Source organism: Corvus kubaryi, unplaced genomic scaffold (genome assembly GCF_017639235.1).
Source record: "Corvus kubaryi isolate FWS band 111438036 unplaced genomic scaffold, C.kubaryi_AGA036_p1.0 37398, whole genome shotgun sequence".
NCBI lineage: Eukaryota > Metazoa > Chordata > Aves > Passeriformes > Corvidae > Corvus > Corvus kubaryi.
Genome location: NW_024581137.1, coordinates 37776455 through 37793525, shown reverse-complemented (window position 1 = coordinate 37793525; position 17071 = coordinate 37776455). Strand labels below are relative to the sequence as shown.

General features: G+C 43.7%; 1 protein-coding gene across 1 annotated transcript in view; it reads left to right on the top strand.

Moving 5' to 3' along the window:
- Positions 1-265: 265 nt before the first annotated feature.
- FAM171A1 (family with sequence similarity 171 member A1) overlaps positions 266-17071 on the top strand; it is an 89382-nt gene continuing 72576 nt past the window's right edge. Inside the window, exon 1 of the mRNA XM_042043778.1 lies at positions 266-580. Coding sequence (XP_041899712.1) covers positions 487-580 — 94 coding nt within the window. The 5' untranslated portion in view covers positions 266-486. The remainder of the gene's footprint in view (positions 581-17071) is intronic.

The window sequence follows — 17071 nt, the reverse complement described above, 5'->3', positions numbered from 1 at the left end:
GGCCGGCCCGGGCTGCCTGCGGGAACGCGCGGCCGCCCCGGGGGCAGGACCCGGCGCTGCCGGGGAGCCCCGCGGCGGGGCAGGGCGGGGTGCGGGTGGCAGGGGGCGCTGCGAGGCAGGGCAGGGGGTGCCACCAAGGGTTAAGGGGCGGGCGGAGAGCCCGGGCTGCTCCCGGGGGGAGAGCGGGGGGATAAACGGGGCGGAATTAAAGAATAAACCCGGGCGGACAGGCGGCGGGGCCGCGGAGCGCTCCCGCCTCCCCCTCCTTCTCCCCCCCGCCCGGGGGGACAGTGCGGGACGCGGAGCCGGGGCGCAGCGGCGGGACGACAATGCAGCAGGCGGAGAAAGCAGGAGGGGCAGCACACGGCAACATGGAGGGAGGCGCGGAGCGGGCCAGCCCCTGATGCGGCTCTTTCTCCTCCTCCTCCGGGCAGCGGCTCCGGCGGCGATTCTCTCCCTGGCGGCGGCTGGCGGCGGCGGGTGGAAATGAGCAGGTCGGCGGCGCTTCTCCTCTGCCTGCTGGGCTGCAACGTGTGGAAGGCGGTGACCAAAACCTTAGGGGCGCCCGAGGCGGCTCAAGGTCGGTGCGGGATGGGCGGCGGGACTGGCCCGCTTTGTGCGGGGGCGGCGGAGGCTGCATTGTGCGGGGGGCCGGGACGAGGGTACAGCGGGGAAGCGGGGCGGTGATGTGAGACCTCTCCCGGCTCCCGCCGGCCGCCGCGGACCCCGCAGCCCGGCGAAGCGAAGGCAGCCCCGCGGCTGGGGAGCTTTTGTTACTGGCAGGGGCAGGGGCTGCGCTGGCCTCATTGTGCTGCCCCCTCCGTTCCTCCCTCCGTCCCTCGGTGCCGCCGGAGCTGTTGCATTGCGTCCTTTTCCCCCCGGTTTCCCCTCTCCTCACCGTGCCCGCTGCAGGGCCCGACGCGGCGGTGAGAGACGGGTGGGGGGCACCGGCGGCCGCAGGCCGTACGGGTCCGCCGGGCTGGGGTTCGCCCCCCGGGCTGACGGCGCGGCTGAGCCGCGGCCCCGGGACGTTTCCGGGCCTCCGTCGGGCCTTTTGTTCGGCGCGGTGGCTCCCGCCGGCCGGGCGGGGTCTGTCACCGCTGCCCCTGGGCAGGCGGGCAGAGACGCTCCCTGGCAGGACAGGGTCGTCCTCGCCCTCCGCCCTCGCCCGGGCGGGCGCAGAAGCCGCAGCGAGCCAGTGCCCGAGCGCCTCGGGGGCACCTGGAGCACCTCCTGATGCTCCTGTGCCGGGCTGCGGGTCCTGCCCTGGGCTGCGCAGCCCCGATCCTCACCTGTGCCGTGGTGTGGCAGCCCCTCGGCCGGCGAGGTGCACCTGGCCTCCAGCCGTTCCCCGTGTGAAAACTCGGCGAGGAGGGGGAGACGCTGCCGTGCCCCGCTCGCCCTCGGCCTTGCGTTTGGTGGCAGGAGGGCAACCCATCCGTCAGGCTGCGACAGGGATCCTGCGGCGGCATCGCGCCTCCGGGACAACGGGTATGTCAGGATGCAGAAAACTTGTGTAAACAGGGGTACAAGACGTGTTAGAAGGAAATGCATCCTCCCCTGTGGTCAGTATTGGCCTTGTGGGATGTATTGTCAAATGGCTAAATGTGTCATCTGGGATGAGCGATCATACACCGGCTGGGCCTTCATGGCATCGGGCTGGCAGCATTCTTCCCGCTGCGGTGGGGTGGACGTGCGCCACGTGAAGGGTATGCTTATGTCCTGTTTTCTCAAAGCTGTTCTGATTGTTGTAACAATCAGTAAGCAATGCCTGCCGCAAGAAGTAAAATGTTAAAAGTAACCTTTTTGGACTGTTTCTTTCATGGTTGTATTGAAGTACACCAAGTAGAATCTGGGTGGGCATGTGTTCGCACACAGAGTAGTCAAAAGGCAAAGGTGTCTTGTAGGAAAACCTGCCTATCTGACATCACATGTAATACCAGATTTTGCTTTTTTTTAAAGGGTAAAACAGTAGCAGTTCTGAAATAAGAACCACTAACTATAACTCAAAGGCCACTAAACTTAGGATATACTGAGTTTATTGATAAGCATGCCAGAAAACCAGAGCCGTGTTTGGCCCATGAAGCTGGCATTTTGGATACCAAGGTAATATAAAAATCTACTGTAATTTTTGTATCATATGGAAAAACTCCTTCATGTATGTGATCAAAGTGGTGAGGTTGGCAAAATTAGTGCCTTTCAACTGCCGTGTTGATTTTGTCTTCTATTGTCAAGCTTAATTCAGATGGCATGGAAAGGCTTGTCTCAGTAGCTGCTACATCCACATCGAGACTGATGGCTGATTATTTGGGTAATAGCAGCTGTGTCAGTGAGTAGAGAACATTTTTATCAAAATAGAAATGTCTAATTTCTATATTCTATCTAACATTTGAGTTTTCATAGTTTTCATTTTCCAAAGCCTGGTTACAAGCCCAGTCTTTACTCTTCGGCTGTATGCATTGGTAAAAGGGCATACGTAGAGCTGATCTCATATCAAAGTGTATTCTGCTTCCTAGTTATCAGCTACTTAATGTGAATCTTTTTTTGAAAGTTTTGTGATGCCACCTTAGCCTTGAATAAGTTCCTGAACATCAGGTGTGATGCTTTTCTGGGGAAAAGAGTTTTTGCATCAGGTACATTCCCAGTTTGTATACACACAGCACAGTAAGTGCCAAATGGTTGTAAAACCTAAACTAGCTGTTTTTCCCTCTTCCCCTTTTAGTACCATGGTCATAGTTGTAGGTCCCAGTAAATAGCCATTGCCAAAGTTCAGGGATGTTTGCAGATGACTGTCTTTCCCATTGTGGCTGGGAATAAGCTAGTTAAAAACCAAGGGCTTGAAATAAAGATAGAGGTTAGAAAGCCAGAGCATGCCTTTAGGGAATAATTGCTTCAGCTGCAGTATTCGTTGTTGGACAGGTTACATGAGACTAGGGTGGAGAACCCTCCTCATGGTGGGACAGATCGGATGAGACTTGGTTAAGATGTTCCATGTCTGTGTTGACAAACCAAATAAATAGGTCTTGGATTTGGAGCTTTTTGAAGGTGGGATTTGTAGTCAGTGTTCTAATTAAGGAAGGGATGAGGAGGGATGCTTTGCATCAACTATTTCTCTGCTTTATTGCTCTCAGACGTATGTTCAGACAGTCCCAGCTTCGAATTCTCCTCAGCCAGACTGATTACGTAATTTGTGCATATGAAAAGTACTGGTAATTAAGCTCTGCACTTAGCACCGTGTTTAGAAAATTGAATGAATTTTCTATGCATATCTCTTGGGGCCTCTGAAGGTCACAGAGGTATCCTCTAAGTTTCAGCAACTTGTTTTCTTTAATAAGGGAAAGTTCTCACAGATGAGTCGTTCACTTTTGACAGTGTTGGTGCTTAGACCCCCAGCAGTGAGGCTGTTAGATGTCCATGAAGGTTCACCTTGGAACCTTTACCTCTGTAACCTCTCTCAAGTATGTAAAACCTGACAGGTATTTCAGATGAGGACTAAATTGCAGTTTTGTGGGGTTTTTGTTTGGGTTTTTAAATTGTTCTAACAGGTATTCCAGAACTTAAATTTGTTTTAATGCTGAAATGAATGTGTGAAAATTTTGAAACAAACAAAAAAGCCCCCAAACTAACCCTTAAGCTGAATTCCTATTGGCATTGGTGATTTGTTTGGTGAGTACACAAAATACGCGGTGCATGTTTTTGACATGAATAGGTAAAACCTAACAGACCCTTGGCAAATAGGAATGTAAGAGTTATATGAAGAGGTAACATGAACCCAGGGGGAGTGTAAGCATAATCAGTGTAATTTGGGAAGGGATTAAATTTCTTCATTGCCTGTAAACTTTGCTTCTCAGTAGAAGATGAGGATCATTCATTTGTAGCTGCTAGGGAAGTATTTTAAGAGAAATCCTAGAATATTCTGTTGTAGTGCCGAAATCTGGTATTATATTTGTCTGCTGCGGTGTGTATTGTTTTTAACTTGTATTTCAGTTGGTCTTCCTATTTTATTAGTTGTTCAAAATTAAGAAGTTATGAATAATAAAGTAACAGTTGAGTAATAAATAGCACCCAATTCAAATACTAGCCTGTTAGTAGACGAATATGCACAGGAAATCCCACTTTCACAATCCCAGAATGAGATTAGGTAATTATTTTCGAGAATGATGGTGAATAAAAATTCAGATATTGCTGCTTAGTCAGAATCTGCAGTGTTTTTTCCCCTCTGTGTGCATGGAGGACAGGAGGGTTGATGCTTGAGTGCTGCTGTTTGGAATTGTCTGCGAGCAGCCATTCCATTACTTTGTGGAAACTAACTTCACAACCATTTCAGATGGACATTCTGCAAAGTCTGCTTTTGTGGACAGCACAGTAACAGCTCTGAGAAGACCTTCCATTTCTGGGTTTGTTTTTTGTGGTGTTGTTTTTAAACTAGTCATTCCAAGCTTGCGGTTTTAACAGTGATGATAAAGTTTAGATTATGCAGAAATAGTCTTTAATAGTCTTTTCTCTCTTTCCTCTTGCACTGCCATACTGCCTCTTCTCATTCAGCTGCAAATTACTAATGACGATCAAATCCAAAGGTTTATTTCATTGAGACCACAAATGGACTCCTCAGAATAGAAGCTAAATTGCTCTAAAGCAGTACAAAAAATGTTGCTTTATTTTAGTGGAGGAGCCAGTTGTTTACTGAGTACTACAGTGTTGTAAAATGTTAATGAAGATGAGGTATTTGTTGATTTTATCAATAATCAGATCCAGGTAAGCACTAGGTTTTGGTAGGGTTTTTTCATGTTTGTCTTGAACTACTAATGCCTGCAAATGCCTAGTAACTGATTTCTCTCAGTCAGATGAACAAGTTACCTAGGTGATCTGAGGGTTTAAAACTGCAGTCTTTTTCTCCTAAGCATTTGTGTTCACTGTTTTGGCATCTAATACCTTGCACTAAGTGGTTCAACTTACCTTCAATAACGCATGTATGCACTTGTGAAGTGACAAATTCATATGTTGGCTTTCCCTGCTGTCCCACTTGGGTCTTGTGGTTTTTTTGCCCACTCGTATCTTGAGATAGTATTAATTGCCATGTGTTTCTCCCTCTCTCCTCATTTTTGTCTTTTTTTTGAAACACTACACTGATGCCTTCTCCTGCTTGAGACTGGGTTCATGAAGCTTTTAGGGATGGCTGTGTCAACCTTTAAGTGAATGGTTTCTGGTAGTAGTAGTTTCTGGTAGCAATGAAATGCAGTTTTACAATTTTAATTGTAGTGGTTAACAGAAGCTTTGCTATATGTATTTGTGTGCTGGGGAGGAAGAAGAATTGTGCATTTAGATTTTTTGAAAATGTAAGAAATCTCCAGTGGTTTTGGGAGATGGAGGAATGGAAATGTCACTCTGCTTCTTGTTAGTACAAACTTCAGATTAGTTTTTTACTCTTGTCTGCTGTGGGCAAAGCCAGTCTTGGTGCAGGAGGAAAACGAAGAAGAAAATGCCTGCCAAGGAAACACAATGCATAGGTCATATCATTATAGGAATGTGCTGTACCTGGCAGGTTGGAGGTTCAGCTTCAGTGGTATTTCTTAACAGCCCTGCTTGAAATCTGGCTGTTGAATAGCAGTGTTGTTGGGAGCGATGCTTCTATTCCACATCTCAAATTCTAGTACACTGGATCAATACAGTTGTTGTGAACCTTGAGCTTATAATTTAGGGAGGTTCTTCCAGTCAGCCAAAGGCGAACTAAGTAATCTCCCAAAAATACCTGCAACTTGAAATCAAAGTATGCACTTTTAGTATTTCTGTTGGCTTATACTCTCATTAGTTTATGCAAGCTGCATTTTTTGTAGGATCAATTTTCCTTTGCTGCAGTATATATATATATATATATAGAGATATATATATATATATCTGTTCTGCCTTTAGTTACAAAGAAAAGCAGCTTCTGAGAGAACTGTGCTGTTGGTATTCTGCTTCTCCCACAGGTCCCGATGGTTTTACCATATTCATACTAGGGAGCACAAATAAGGGAGGCAAGAAGCCTGTGTAAATGGTTGTACTTACTAGGAAAAATCAGTTTAATAATACTAATATAATACATGTTAATAATATACACTAAAACATTTTGTTTTAGCAAGTGCCAAAGAGAACTGAGTGCTTTTTTTTTTTCTTCAGAAATTCCAGAAACGTTATCCTGAAAGCTGGTTTACATTAAGCTTTCAGTTAATGTAATATCTGGCTTGCTGTGCATGGGTAATAAGCATTATACACATGCTTTTTACAAATACCATCTTTAGTTTTATTAGAAACTGGAAAATATGTATGTATTTTTAAATACAGAACCGTAAGAATGTGAACATATTATAATTTCTTGTTGCTTTTTCTAAGTGCATTGAACCTTCCACTTTAAAATAGTAGGACAGAATCATAGTTGACATAATGGCACATCTGAACCCTTGAATATTTTTAAGTTTGTTTCAACATAGAGCAACATTTTCATTTCTGTAAAATGGTGATGTTCTGATTCAGATATACCCGTGCCACTCTTGCTAGCTTGAAGAGCAACAGATCTTGAGAAAAACTGAAGGAAAAATTCATTTATGTACAGTATACTCTCTAAATTTGACTCCCTGTTTTTGGTGGGTCATGACTAGCTGCTTGGGGGATTGGGTGTATTTAAACAGAGCTACTGTTGATATAAAAGTAAATTTTGAGTAGAATCAGTTTATGCAGGCAGGGCACAAGAGTCCCTGGAAATCCAACACTGAAGCTATCTTTTACTTGTTCCTACTCTTAGCTCTTGCAGTTCTGTGAGCTGTCACTGCCTGTGCCATTCTGTGGAGGTACTCTAGGGAGTGAATTCCTGCCTTTGTTCATTATCTGTACACCTCATGCATTGGCAGGTGAAGCTTTCCTGCCGCTGTGAGTGGGAACCTGCACCATGGCAAAGTGCCGCTGTAACGGGTGCTTTTCAGATGGACAGGCAAGACACATAGCAGTATAGAGGACACCACACAGGCCTTGCTGGAGCTGGAGTGACTTGTAGGGGCCAACCTCAGCCTCTCTGCCCTGTGGGAACCAGGCTTTGAGAGACACAGTGGCAACTGAAGTTAGCAGAGAGGAAATGGAGCATGGAGGGGAAGCCAAGGGGAAGGAAGTAGCAGCATCCTTTCAACTTGAGAACAACAAAGCAGCTGAATCCAATGAGGTGCATAATGCTTCCAGTTTAGTTGTAGCTGCACAAGTGCTGTGAGCTGCTGTACTATGTGGTAGGTATAATACAATGAGAGGGTTTAACAGGAAAGGGGAGCTCACCTTGACGGTCCATAAGTGCTGAGGTAACTAAGAGGTAGAGGCATAAAGTAGTCCGGCTTTGTTAAAGAAAACAGAGCCCTTTCTTCTTCCTGCAGTGATTAACAGAAGTGATAGTGATATTGGGTGCTTCCTCTTGTTTCATCCCACCTTTGTGATTGTCATTACTGAAATATACTGTCTTTCATCCTTTATAAGCAAAGGTATACACAGCAGCATTTCTCAAGTGATTTTGTGAGACTTGTTAAGAAAACAGCACCAAATAAATTAAAAGCTGCATTTGTACTGCTGCTGTGAGGAAATTATTGTATCAGCGGTTCTGTCCAGCCCTCTTGCTCTTCACCATACTGTGAAAAGTTACGCAAGGTGAAAGGTTAAGATCCAACCATCTCATATGTCAGTCTACATGTCAAATACTCCTCCTGTGAGGGATATGCAGTTTGCATCCAGGGTAGGAGGCATCTCATCTGACTTGGGTGTCTGCAGTCTTCAAGTGTCTGCATTGTAGTGAGTCACCCACGGTCCTTTTACAGACAAGAGGATCTAATCTTCTCAGCTAATGGAGCTGAGTATCATTCCTGTCACCTGGAGTAAGGACGTTTGGTCCGATGAATCGTGCTGTGTGAATCTCCACTGACAAGCATGGCAGCCTACACAGCACCATTTGTATTCCCATTTAGTCAGATAAATCCTCCCTCAGTGTTGCCTCCCTCAGTGTTGCCCTCTGGCTTGGCCTTGAGCTACTGAATATATACAGTGTAATAAACTATGTAAAGGAACACACACTTGGATTACCTGGCTGGGTTATGTGCTTTTCAAGACTCAAACAAGAGTTATTGTCTATTTACATTTCTAAACCATTTGTCTTTGTAGCATTATGCTTATGAGTCTAAGTGTTTCACTCCCAAGAGTAAATAAACAAAAAGAAAGGTTTAGGAACAAGTAAGGAGGCTTGTAGAGTTGTTTGGACTTGCCTATATGTTTTGCCATGTTTTTAATTAGCTTTGTATTCCCAAGGGTTGATTTATTCTGGATTAAACTGCATCGGTACTCTCATCTTTGTCTGTTTTCTCATATTGGCATTTGTGTAGCAATGTGGTAAACCAGATCAAGGAAGTTATCCAACTGAAAACTCTTGTATGCATCAACTCAGTCTTCACCTGGATAGTTTCCCTGACTGGATTCATCAGAAATTACACAAATGCTATGGCTGGTGCAGCAGAAAGGGCTGGGAGGAGCTGGTAATCGAAAACAAGGACTTCATGGCAGCCGTGCCAGTTGATGCAGGATTGCATTTTTTTGTACAAGTAAAGCACAAGACGTAAGGCACAGCATTTAGAAAGGTAACTGTTTTAAAAGTTACTACTTAAAGGAAACTGCTCTTGTCTGGAAATATGATACCACCCCATCACTCAAAGTAAAAGCATAAAGAATTTTTTGAAAAACCTATTTGCTTACAGTAGACAAAAAACTGCATTATACAGTTAATACTGGCAGACCTGGGCCTGGGTGCTGGCAGATGATTTGAGGCGCTTTCATCTGCAACTGTCTCTGTCAGAACAGTTTTTTGTCCCTGCCTAGGATTTCCGGTTTGTACCCTGCATGGAAGTTTAAACAGACTTTCATCCACAGTTTCAACTCAAGTGTACTGTGACATGTAGTCCTCAGGAGTGTTTCTCCCAGTTGTAGGGCAACAGGTGAGCTAGTACCTGAGTCGTCTTTTCTCTGAATGTTCTAAATGGCTTGAGAGGAAATTATATATTTCAGTTCATTTGAATGCTAAAGAAACATGGGGGCAGTACTGGCACTTACCACAGTCTTCTGGTAGAGTAACTTTGCCAGCAAGTCATTAACATAGGATTTGACATGGTTAGCTATGCCTGGTAGTGTCTGGTTGCTCCTCTCTGATCTGTCAGCTAGAGTGATTCCCACCTTCCTTCAGTTAATTGCTGTACTTTCCTTAGCTACTGCATTTCTGCATTGATGTCTCCAAGATTAGAGTGTCTGCTGAGAGATAAGAACTTTTCACTCTTTATCCTGTGCTTCCTCCTTCTGTCCCAGTGCTGGCCCTCTGTATCGTGAAAGGCTTGGTTTGTGTTTGCTGATGACAGGCAGGAAGGTGTGCTAGGGAGTGTTCATGGCCTTCTCTTGTTTCTGTTTGAGTTGGGCAAGCATTGCTAGGGCAGTAAATGGATCCAGGAGCTTTGGAGACAGGACTGATGGTTTGCAGGGGGTGAGGTGGATGAGGGCAGGAGGCACACTGCTGGGCAGGAGGGGATAAACTTGTCCAGGCTTTGCATTCTGTTTGCAGAATGGGAGTCATCAGCTCAAGATGGGAGCTTTCTTTACTTCCCTCTGTGTTGTGCTCCTGGCAAGTTCTGAAACCTGCTGAGTAGCATGCTGACCTGGACAAATATTGCAGTAGTTAAAAAGGCTTCTTGGGGTAATAACATTGACAGACACAGTGAAGCACAGCGATATACTTGCTCTTTTAGCTTTACTGCTAGTACCCAGAATATCCTTGCAATATTCACAGCTTATTTCAGCATTTGGAGTCCTGGGAAATAACTTAAGCTTGGGCCAGTCTCTAGGTTCATGATGTGTGATTTACAGGACCCAGGAACACAGATTTTGAAATGAGAGCTGTATTTTTGTTGTTTTGTGGTGTACCTGTGTGTGGGGACAATTATATTTTCCCTACTACAAAAACCTTAATTTGAAGACATTTATTTTCTTCAAAAGTTAACTATCCTATAAGAACAAAGGAATTTTTACTTCATTCTTTAGTATACTGATAGTTGAAACTTTTTAGAGGGAGCTATGGCATTAGACTTAGTCAGTGAAAATATTGGTGTTAGCATGTTACATGAAAATTAAATATACAGTTGCTTCAAGCAGCCTGAAGCAGTAGGAGCTAGAACTTAAAATGGGATGAGTTTGCTTATTGCTGTAAGCTACTGAGTTATAACTGCAGTGGGCTTTGGAATATTAAATTAGTAAAAGTACTTTAAAAATCAGTCGTTGAAGGAAGAGAATCTAACATACTAAAGGTCTGACATACTATCTGACATACTAAAGGTCTTGTTGAAAACCATTAGTTTTTCCAGACATTTGATAAGGCCTTCCTTCTTCAGGTCAGGTCAGATATGAATACTTACGTGCTCTGTGAGGCTTTAGCTCAGCAAAAACTACTTGCCATTCTTTAGCTATGTTCAGAGTCTTGGTGAAGATGTTGTTTTAGTTAGTAATTTTACCTGTATGTAATCTTTCAGTGAACTGAGGGGGGAGGGGGGTGTGTTTCATTTGTTTGGGGTTTTTTAAGGCGTGGTTTACTATTGCTGCTTAAAGAGCTGAGTGAGCCCTCTCAGCAGATGTAGTTAGAAAGGAGGTCAAAGTAGTGTCATGTCACAAGCTGACTTTCTAGGCACAGAAAAATAGCCTTGAGTTTTGAGGGGTGAGGGACTAGGTAAACAGAGTAGAGCACTTTTTGTGGTGGGCTTCTAGAAAGGTAATGTTTATTCCCGTGTGCAAGTTAATGCATGCTTTAAAGTGTACTTCCATTTTTCTGTGGTGAAAAAACAAATTTTAAAAAATGTATATGAGCTCTCAAGGTCAGACTCATAAATAAGTGATAGACCCGTAGGTTCCTTCAGAGCAGTAGAGAATCTTTGCTTACCATACATGATTGCACATAAACAAAGATGCTTTTTAATATCTGATTTATTCTAGGATCAAGTCTTGCATCAGTTAGCTGCTTGGAGTGATCAAGTGTCATCTTCCCTTACCCCTAGCCTAATTGCTTGGGGGAAAATACTAAAACTTAAATTCTTATGGCCAAGCTCTCTCAGGCACTTTGTGTGCCTGTGCCTGTGGTGATGTTAACATTTCCAAGAAGGAATATATTGAATGGGAGGAAAAAGAAATGTACAGCACTGTTTCCTTACCATGATGCTGACATGGGACAGAAAGTCTCATGGCCTCACTGTTACTTCATGCCATTCTGTCTGCTGCTGTACAGGATAACAGTTGGTAAGGATATACTCGAAAATAGTCCATCCTGACAGAGCCTTGGTACATATAGGGCTGGCCAGAAATAAATGGTATAATTCAGAAGACCTTCTAACAGCCCAAAGGCTTTGAATGCGATGGGTGTATTTGCCAAAAGGAACAGCACTTTCTCTTGATGAGCTTAATCTTTTAAGTTATTCTTACAGCTTCTTGAGTGTATAAAAAAAGTAATAAAAGTTCAAATTAATAAAGGAGAGTACCTTCCTTGGAGAAGAAAGGCTCGTTGCTTGTTCTCTAGTCACAGGATGAGGAAGGTATGTCTGTTGTGTATGAAATAAGGTCAGGAGTAAAGAGAAAGTGCAGTGACCATGATGATACACTGTGTAGGTCAGGGCTGGAAAGTAAATCAAGCCCACACAAGAGTTTGTTCTTAATTCATGCCGTTTTTACTTCAGTGGTTTGGGAACTTTTTGATGAATTAAGTGATACTTAGTAATGAAGTTTCTACTTTGTATTGGGTTGACCCTGAGTTGATGGACAGTCTTCAAGACCAATTACGCTTCTCACAATTTACATATTTAAACCGCACAGAAAGGCGGGACTTCCCCTTTTGTCGGAGCTCGCCTGCTGGGAGGTGGGGGGGGGGGGGGGGCTCCGAGCCTCCCGGCCCCGCCGGGCCGGGGCCACTGCCCCTTTCCCCCTTTCCCAACGCTGCGGCACGGACCCTGGGTCGCTGGGGGGACTGTCCCAGAGCCGCAGGCAGCTAAAACCAGCCATGGACTACCACAGCTAAACCCATCCAGCGCGGCTTCTGGGGACAGGCGGGTCCCTCTCCTCTCCATGCGGAGCCGGCGGAGTCAACGGGAGCCGGCGTAGCCTCCTGTCTGCAGCCAGCACACTTCGTGCTGAACTGAAGAGGACACCACACAGCCAGCAGCACAGAGGGAGCGAGGCTTTCCCCACCGTAAAGCCTGAACAAGAACACCCTTCAACATGGCGGCGTCAGAGTCAGAGAGAAAGAGAAGTGAGTCACGTGGGACGGAGCTGAGCATGGCGACGGGAGAAAAGAGGGCGGTGCCGCGATTCTGGCGCGCAGCTTAAAAGAAACCTTCTTGCCTGCCGTGGTAAGAAACTGTAATACCACAAACTGTTTGTCTCTTTAATCCATTTGAAGAACATGGGGGGATGGAGGATCCTCGTGTGCCTGTGAAGATTGTGAAGAGTGCCTATGCCAGGCTATATAGAAGTAGTAAGAGGCTGTTAGAGACTTGTGGCGAAGAAAAGCCTTTGTGTGCAGGCCAAAATAACTTATCCTTAAAAAGATGAATAACCCCACGTGATGGCCCATGTTTTGTAGTGTGAAGGAACTGTGAGATTTTTCATGGGAGAGATGTTCTACACACAGCAGACTGTTTGTTTCCGGGCGGATCTGCTGTTAGTGGCAGTTTGGGAACCACGTGCAACTGAAGGAAAACCCTTTTTTCCTTAAGCATAAGAGAGAGACTTTTCAAGAACTGGAACACTGACTAACATCCCATGTTCTGTTATCCCTTGTGTGAGCTGGGTAAAAGGAGAGAAGTGCTGGAGGGGCGGGGGGGGGATTTGCTTTAATTTTGTTTTGTTATTTTGTCTTTACTTTTAATTCTATTAGTAATAAAACTCTTTCATTGTACTGCAACTGTTTAAGGTTGGTGCCTGCTTTGCTTTTCTCCTAATTCTTATCTCACAGAAGGAAAATAAGTAAGTAATGAATATTTTGAACCAAAACCACTACATTCAATTGGTGTTTCTGCCCGGTTTAGAACTCAACCCGCTACATACTTGGACCCTTGTGAAGTAATGTTCAGATTTATTCCCCCTCTTCTTGCAGTTCCATGCTTTTCTTTGTCAGACCTGCATGAAAGGTAAAGGGTGAAGCCAGAAAGTGGCCTGGCAGTGGGCAGCACAGTGGTGTGTCAGCAGTCTGGGTTTGCTTTCAGCCTCCTGGGAAGGCAGAGAAGCCCCCACCTGCTACACTGATGTTCAGATCTGAGGGGGTTTTTTTTATGTACACAGCAACTTGTCCCCGAAATGAATGGCAAGCTTTGTTTGTGAATATATGTATGTGAAGAAAGTAAGATTAAAAAAAGGGAGGCAAAAAGAAAAATCATAAAGGTGATAGGAAGGCATGTTAACGTTCCTATATAGAAATTGAAGTTTGAATGGATTCCAGCTATGAGTGCTAAGATCCTTCTTCCTTTTCTTCTTGCACTTTTCCTCACCTTCCCTTTCCTACTGAGTCGAGCTTAATTTTTAACTTTATTTCATTTTGGCAGAAGGTAACCTACATCTTAAAACATAGTCTTGTAAACAAATTTGTATTTCAAACATACTCACAAAACTTGATGTTGTGGGTAACATCAGAATCTCATTTCATACTCTGAAGCAGCAGGAGGATAAACCCTCAAATTCAAGGTGCTTTTTAAAAGTTGGTACTTGTCTGTAGTTAAAACACAGAAAATACCATAGAAAGCAATTATTTTAATTTGGAGAATGAGACAACACTGATAAATGTTGATTTCAGGAATTGTGCTGATAACCAGTTGCATTCGTCAATGTTCTCCATGCTTATAGCGTAGTATTTGGTTTAACATTTTTGTTACTGAAAACCCAAACTGATGACCTGTGATTTTTATGAGGTAGCTGTGTATTCACTGGACTTTGCCTGAGGGCGAAATAAAAAACTATGTGCTTTATACCACCTTAAAAAGAATAGGGAAAAATAAAAGAACTTAACTGTAAGTCCATTGATCCCTTTCCTTGTCATGAATTATTCACATACTAGTGTGATTGATTTTGTTAGGGGAGCTTTTTAAGACTTGTGAAGAGGAAAACAAATATGAGCATAATAATTAGTATCGATATAATACCTAGTTATCTTTCACACCTTAGTTTGTCTCAGTTTGTCTTAATTACCAGGTTTTTGAGACAAAAATTGTGAGTTAGTAGGATTAGTTTCTCCTAGTGACTCTTGAAAAACTATGTATTTGTTTGTTGGAATCCTGTCTTCTCCTTATTTCAGCTAAGAATCTGGGATGGCTGCAGTTGGTTGGAGACCTCAGCATTCATGCACACATGTGCAGATGTGCACACATGCTTGTCTTGCAAGGCCATATGGAATGAATCAAAGCTTACCTCACAGTAGTAAAACTGTAATGCATTTTCCACCATTTTCAGTTATGTGTTCATGGCATGATATTCTGTACTTTGAACAACTTACAGTGATTGCCCTTTGTAAATGGTCATTATTCTGTGAAATTAATGTATTCTCCAGGATACTTAGCATCAGTTTTGTCCTGGATTGCTGTGGATATTTCAATAACACCAGAAGTTGTGTCGTCTTTTCTGCTCACTGGCTTTGTTCAAAGCAGCTTTGGCTTGCAGATGCATACAGATGTGTTTGTTCTTTCTTGTTCATGGCAGTAGATTTGCAAAAAACCCTTGCTAGCAGATAGAAAGCATGTGAACTAATTGAGTGTATGAGTATGTGTACTTCCTTGTTCAGGATTTTTAAACAATCTGGGACCTCTAATTAAACATTGCTGGCTTCTGGTTGGTTTTTTCCCCTGCAGTTTTCATAGTATCTCATACTATTATTGGGAGTTCTTAAAAATTTACAACTTTATCAGAAAAAGTGGATTTTAATATTAGACTTTTAGATCTTTTATGTAAAACTATAGCACTTCGGATTTTTTCTCTCATTCTAGTAGCTGAAGACAATTTAGGCTGTGATAGTGCCTTTGATACTATTAAAAATTATCCTTTCTAGACACACAAATACACTTAGCATTGAAATGGAGAGCTAATCTACTGTTTATATTTTTATCTCTATTAAGATAAGTGGAGCAGTTAAGATACCCTAAAAATTGACCAGATGCTGAATCGGATGTCTTAATCTGTAAATGACATTAGTGAAAATCAGTACTGGTAAATTTTTCTCTTTTGTAGTAATAGTAGGTCCTTGGGTTCTAACTGTTCCTATAGACTTGTTTGGAACTGATATGCTGTCAATTTTTCTGTATCAGGAATATAAAACAACAAAAAAAAAAGGATGCATATTTAGGTAACATGGTGTGTCTTGTACATGGATTTTTTTTTTTTTAAATGGCTTGTAAATGCTCCAAGCCATCCCTTCAGAATATGTCTGGTAGTTGAATCTTCTGCCATACTTGTAATTTTTGACAACACAACTTCAATTGCCGGCAGTTCGGATGTGGTTAATCACCTTGGTGGAGTGGCCAGTAATTTCTTCATGTAGTCATGATGACCTTGACTTTCAGAGGAGATGAACATATGTCTTCCTCAGTGTGCTGCTGTGGTTGTCTTAGAGTAAGCAGCATGCTGAGGCCAAAGTATGAAGAAGCTGGATAGTTCATCAGGGAGTTTTGCTAAGAGTTGCTTAGCTATTTCCTGATTCTTTCTTCTGGAGGCTGTCCAGACACATCCTTGTGTCGATTCTGGAGACATTTTATGCATTCACATGAACTTGCCTCTCACGTGTGTTTCCAACTGTGCATTGCAGAAGTTCTGTTACCTGGATGTTTACTCAGAGAACCATAGAATTATTTAGATTGGAAAAGACCTTTAAGATCATCTGGTACAACAGTCCGTCACTAAACCAGGCAAAGTCCATCACTAAATCGTGTCCTTAAGTGCCTCATCTACATCTCATAAAGGAGTTAGTTGGGTCCCTGCTAGTAACTGTAAGTCCCTGACAACTTGGCAGTGTTTCAATTTGTCATTCCAGTTGCTTGAAATACAGCTGCATTATAGCTTCTGAAGGACTCTAATCCATGTGTCTTGTTCCTTTCCATGATTCTTAATCCCCATCAGAAGAGACTGAGAAGGATTTGGTTGCTCAGTAGTTCTTGGAGAGAGATGCTCAATGTGTAGGTGGAATGAGGCATTTTGCTGGCCTTCACTACCACAGAGGGATGTGCAGAGATGAGGCTGTAGTGAGCACTGCATTTCCTTGTTGTTCATACTTGAGGAAAGCTTCATTAGCTTGACAGCTGTGGCAGTATCTCATGGCTGCCAGCTGCTGTCGCGTTGGCCAGTCCTTTGTGTTCTTGACATGTTGCTTCCAGACTTAGAGGGTCTGTTGTGCTGGCTTTCTGTCAACTGAGGATCCTAAACTGCAGCTTCTTCAGCGTGGGCTGGTATGGCTGAATGTACAACAATGAGCAGGCTGTGCTCCTGTTCTTCACCCTCATCTACGCCCCACTGCTGCTGCTCTTTGGATAAAGCATCGAGATTGTATGGATCTCTGCAATAATTAAAAGGATGATTCTTATGAACATTTTGTGAACTCATTGGGGAAAATGAAAAAACATTCATCTTGTTGGCTCCTGTTCAGAAGAATGGTGGCTGCTGTGCAGTTGTTTTTGCCTTGCTGCGTGAGCTTGGAACAAATGTCTCATTGTTTTGCTCTCAATACCTGCAGATGCTGGGCTTGCACTGCTTACCACCGTTGTAACTTCTTGCTTGGCTGTTAGATATCCGGAGATAGCAGTAGTGCATGAGGGCTCCAGCTTGTGACTGGAGTTCTGCTGGGCTGTAATCTGTCAAGATGTTGTGGCTTCTAATGTTTTCCATTGCCAGGGAGCTAAATAGTAGAAGTTCTGCTTTGTGGCCACTTCCAATGCTGTACGGTGTGCAACAGAGAAAAGCAAGTAATGTAGAAACAGGAGAAAAGTTTATCTGAAAATGCAAATAGTTGAAAGAGGTA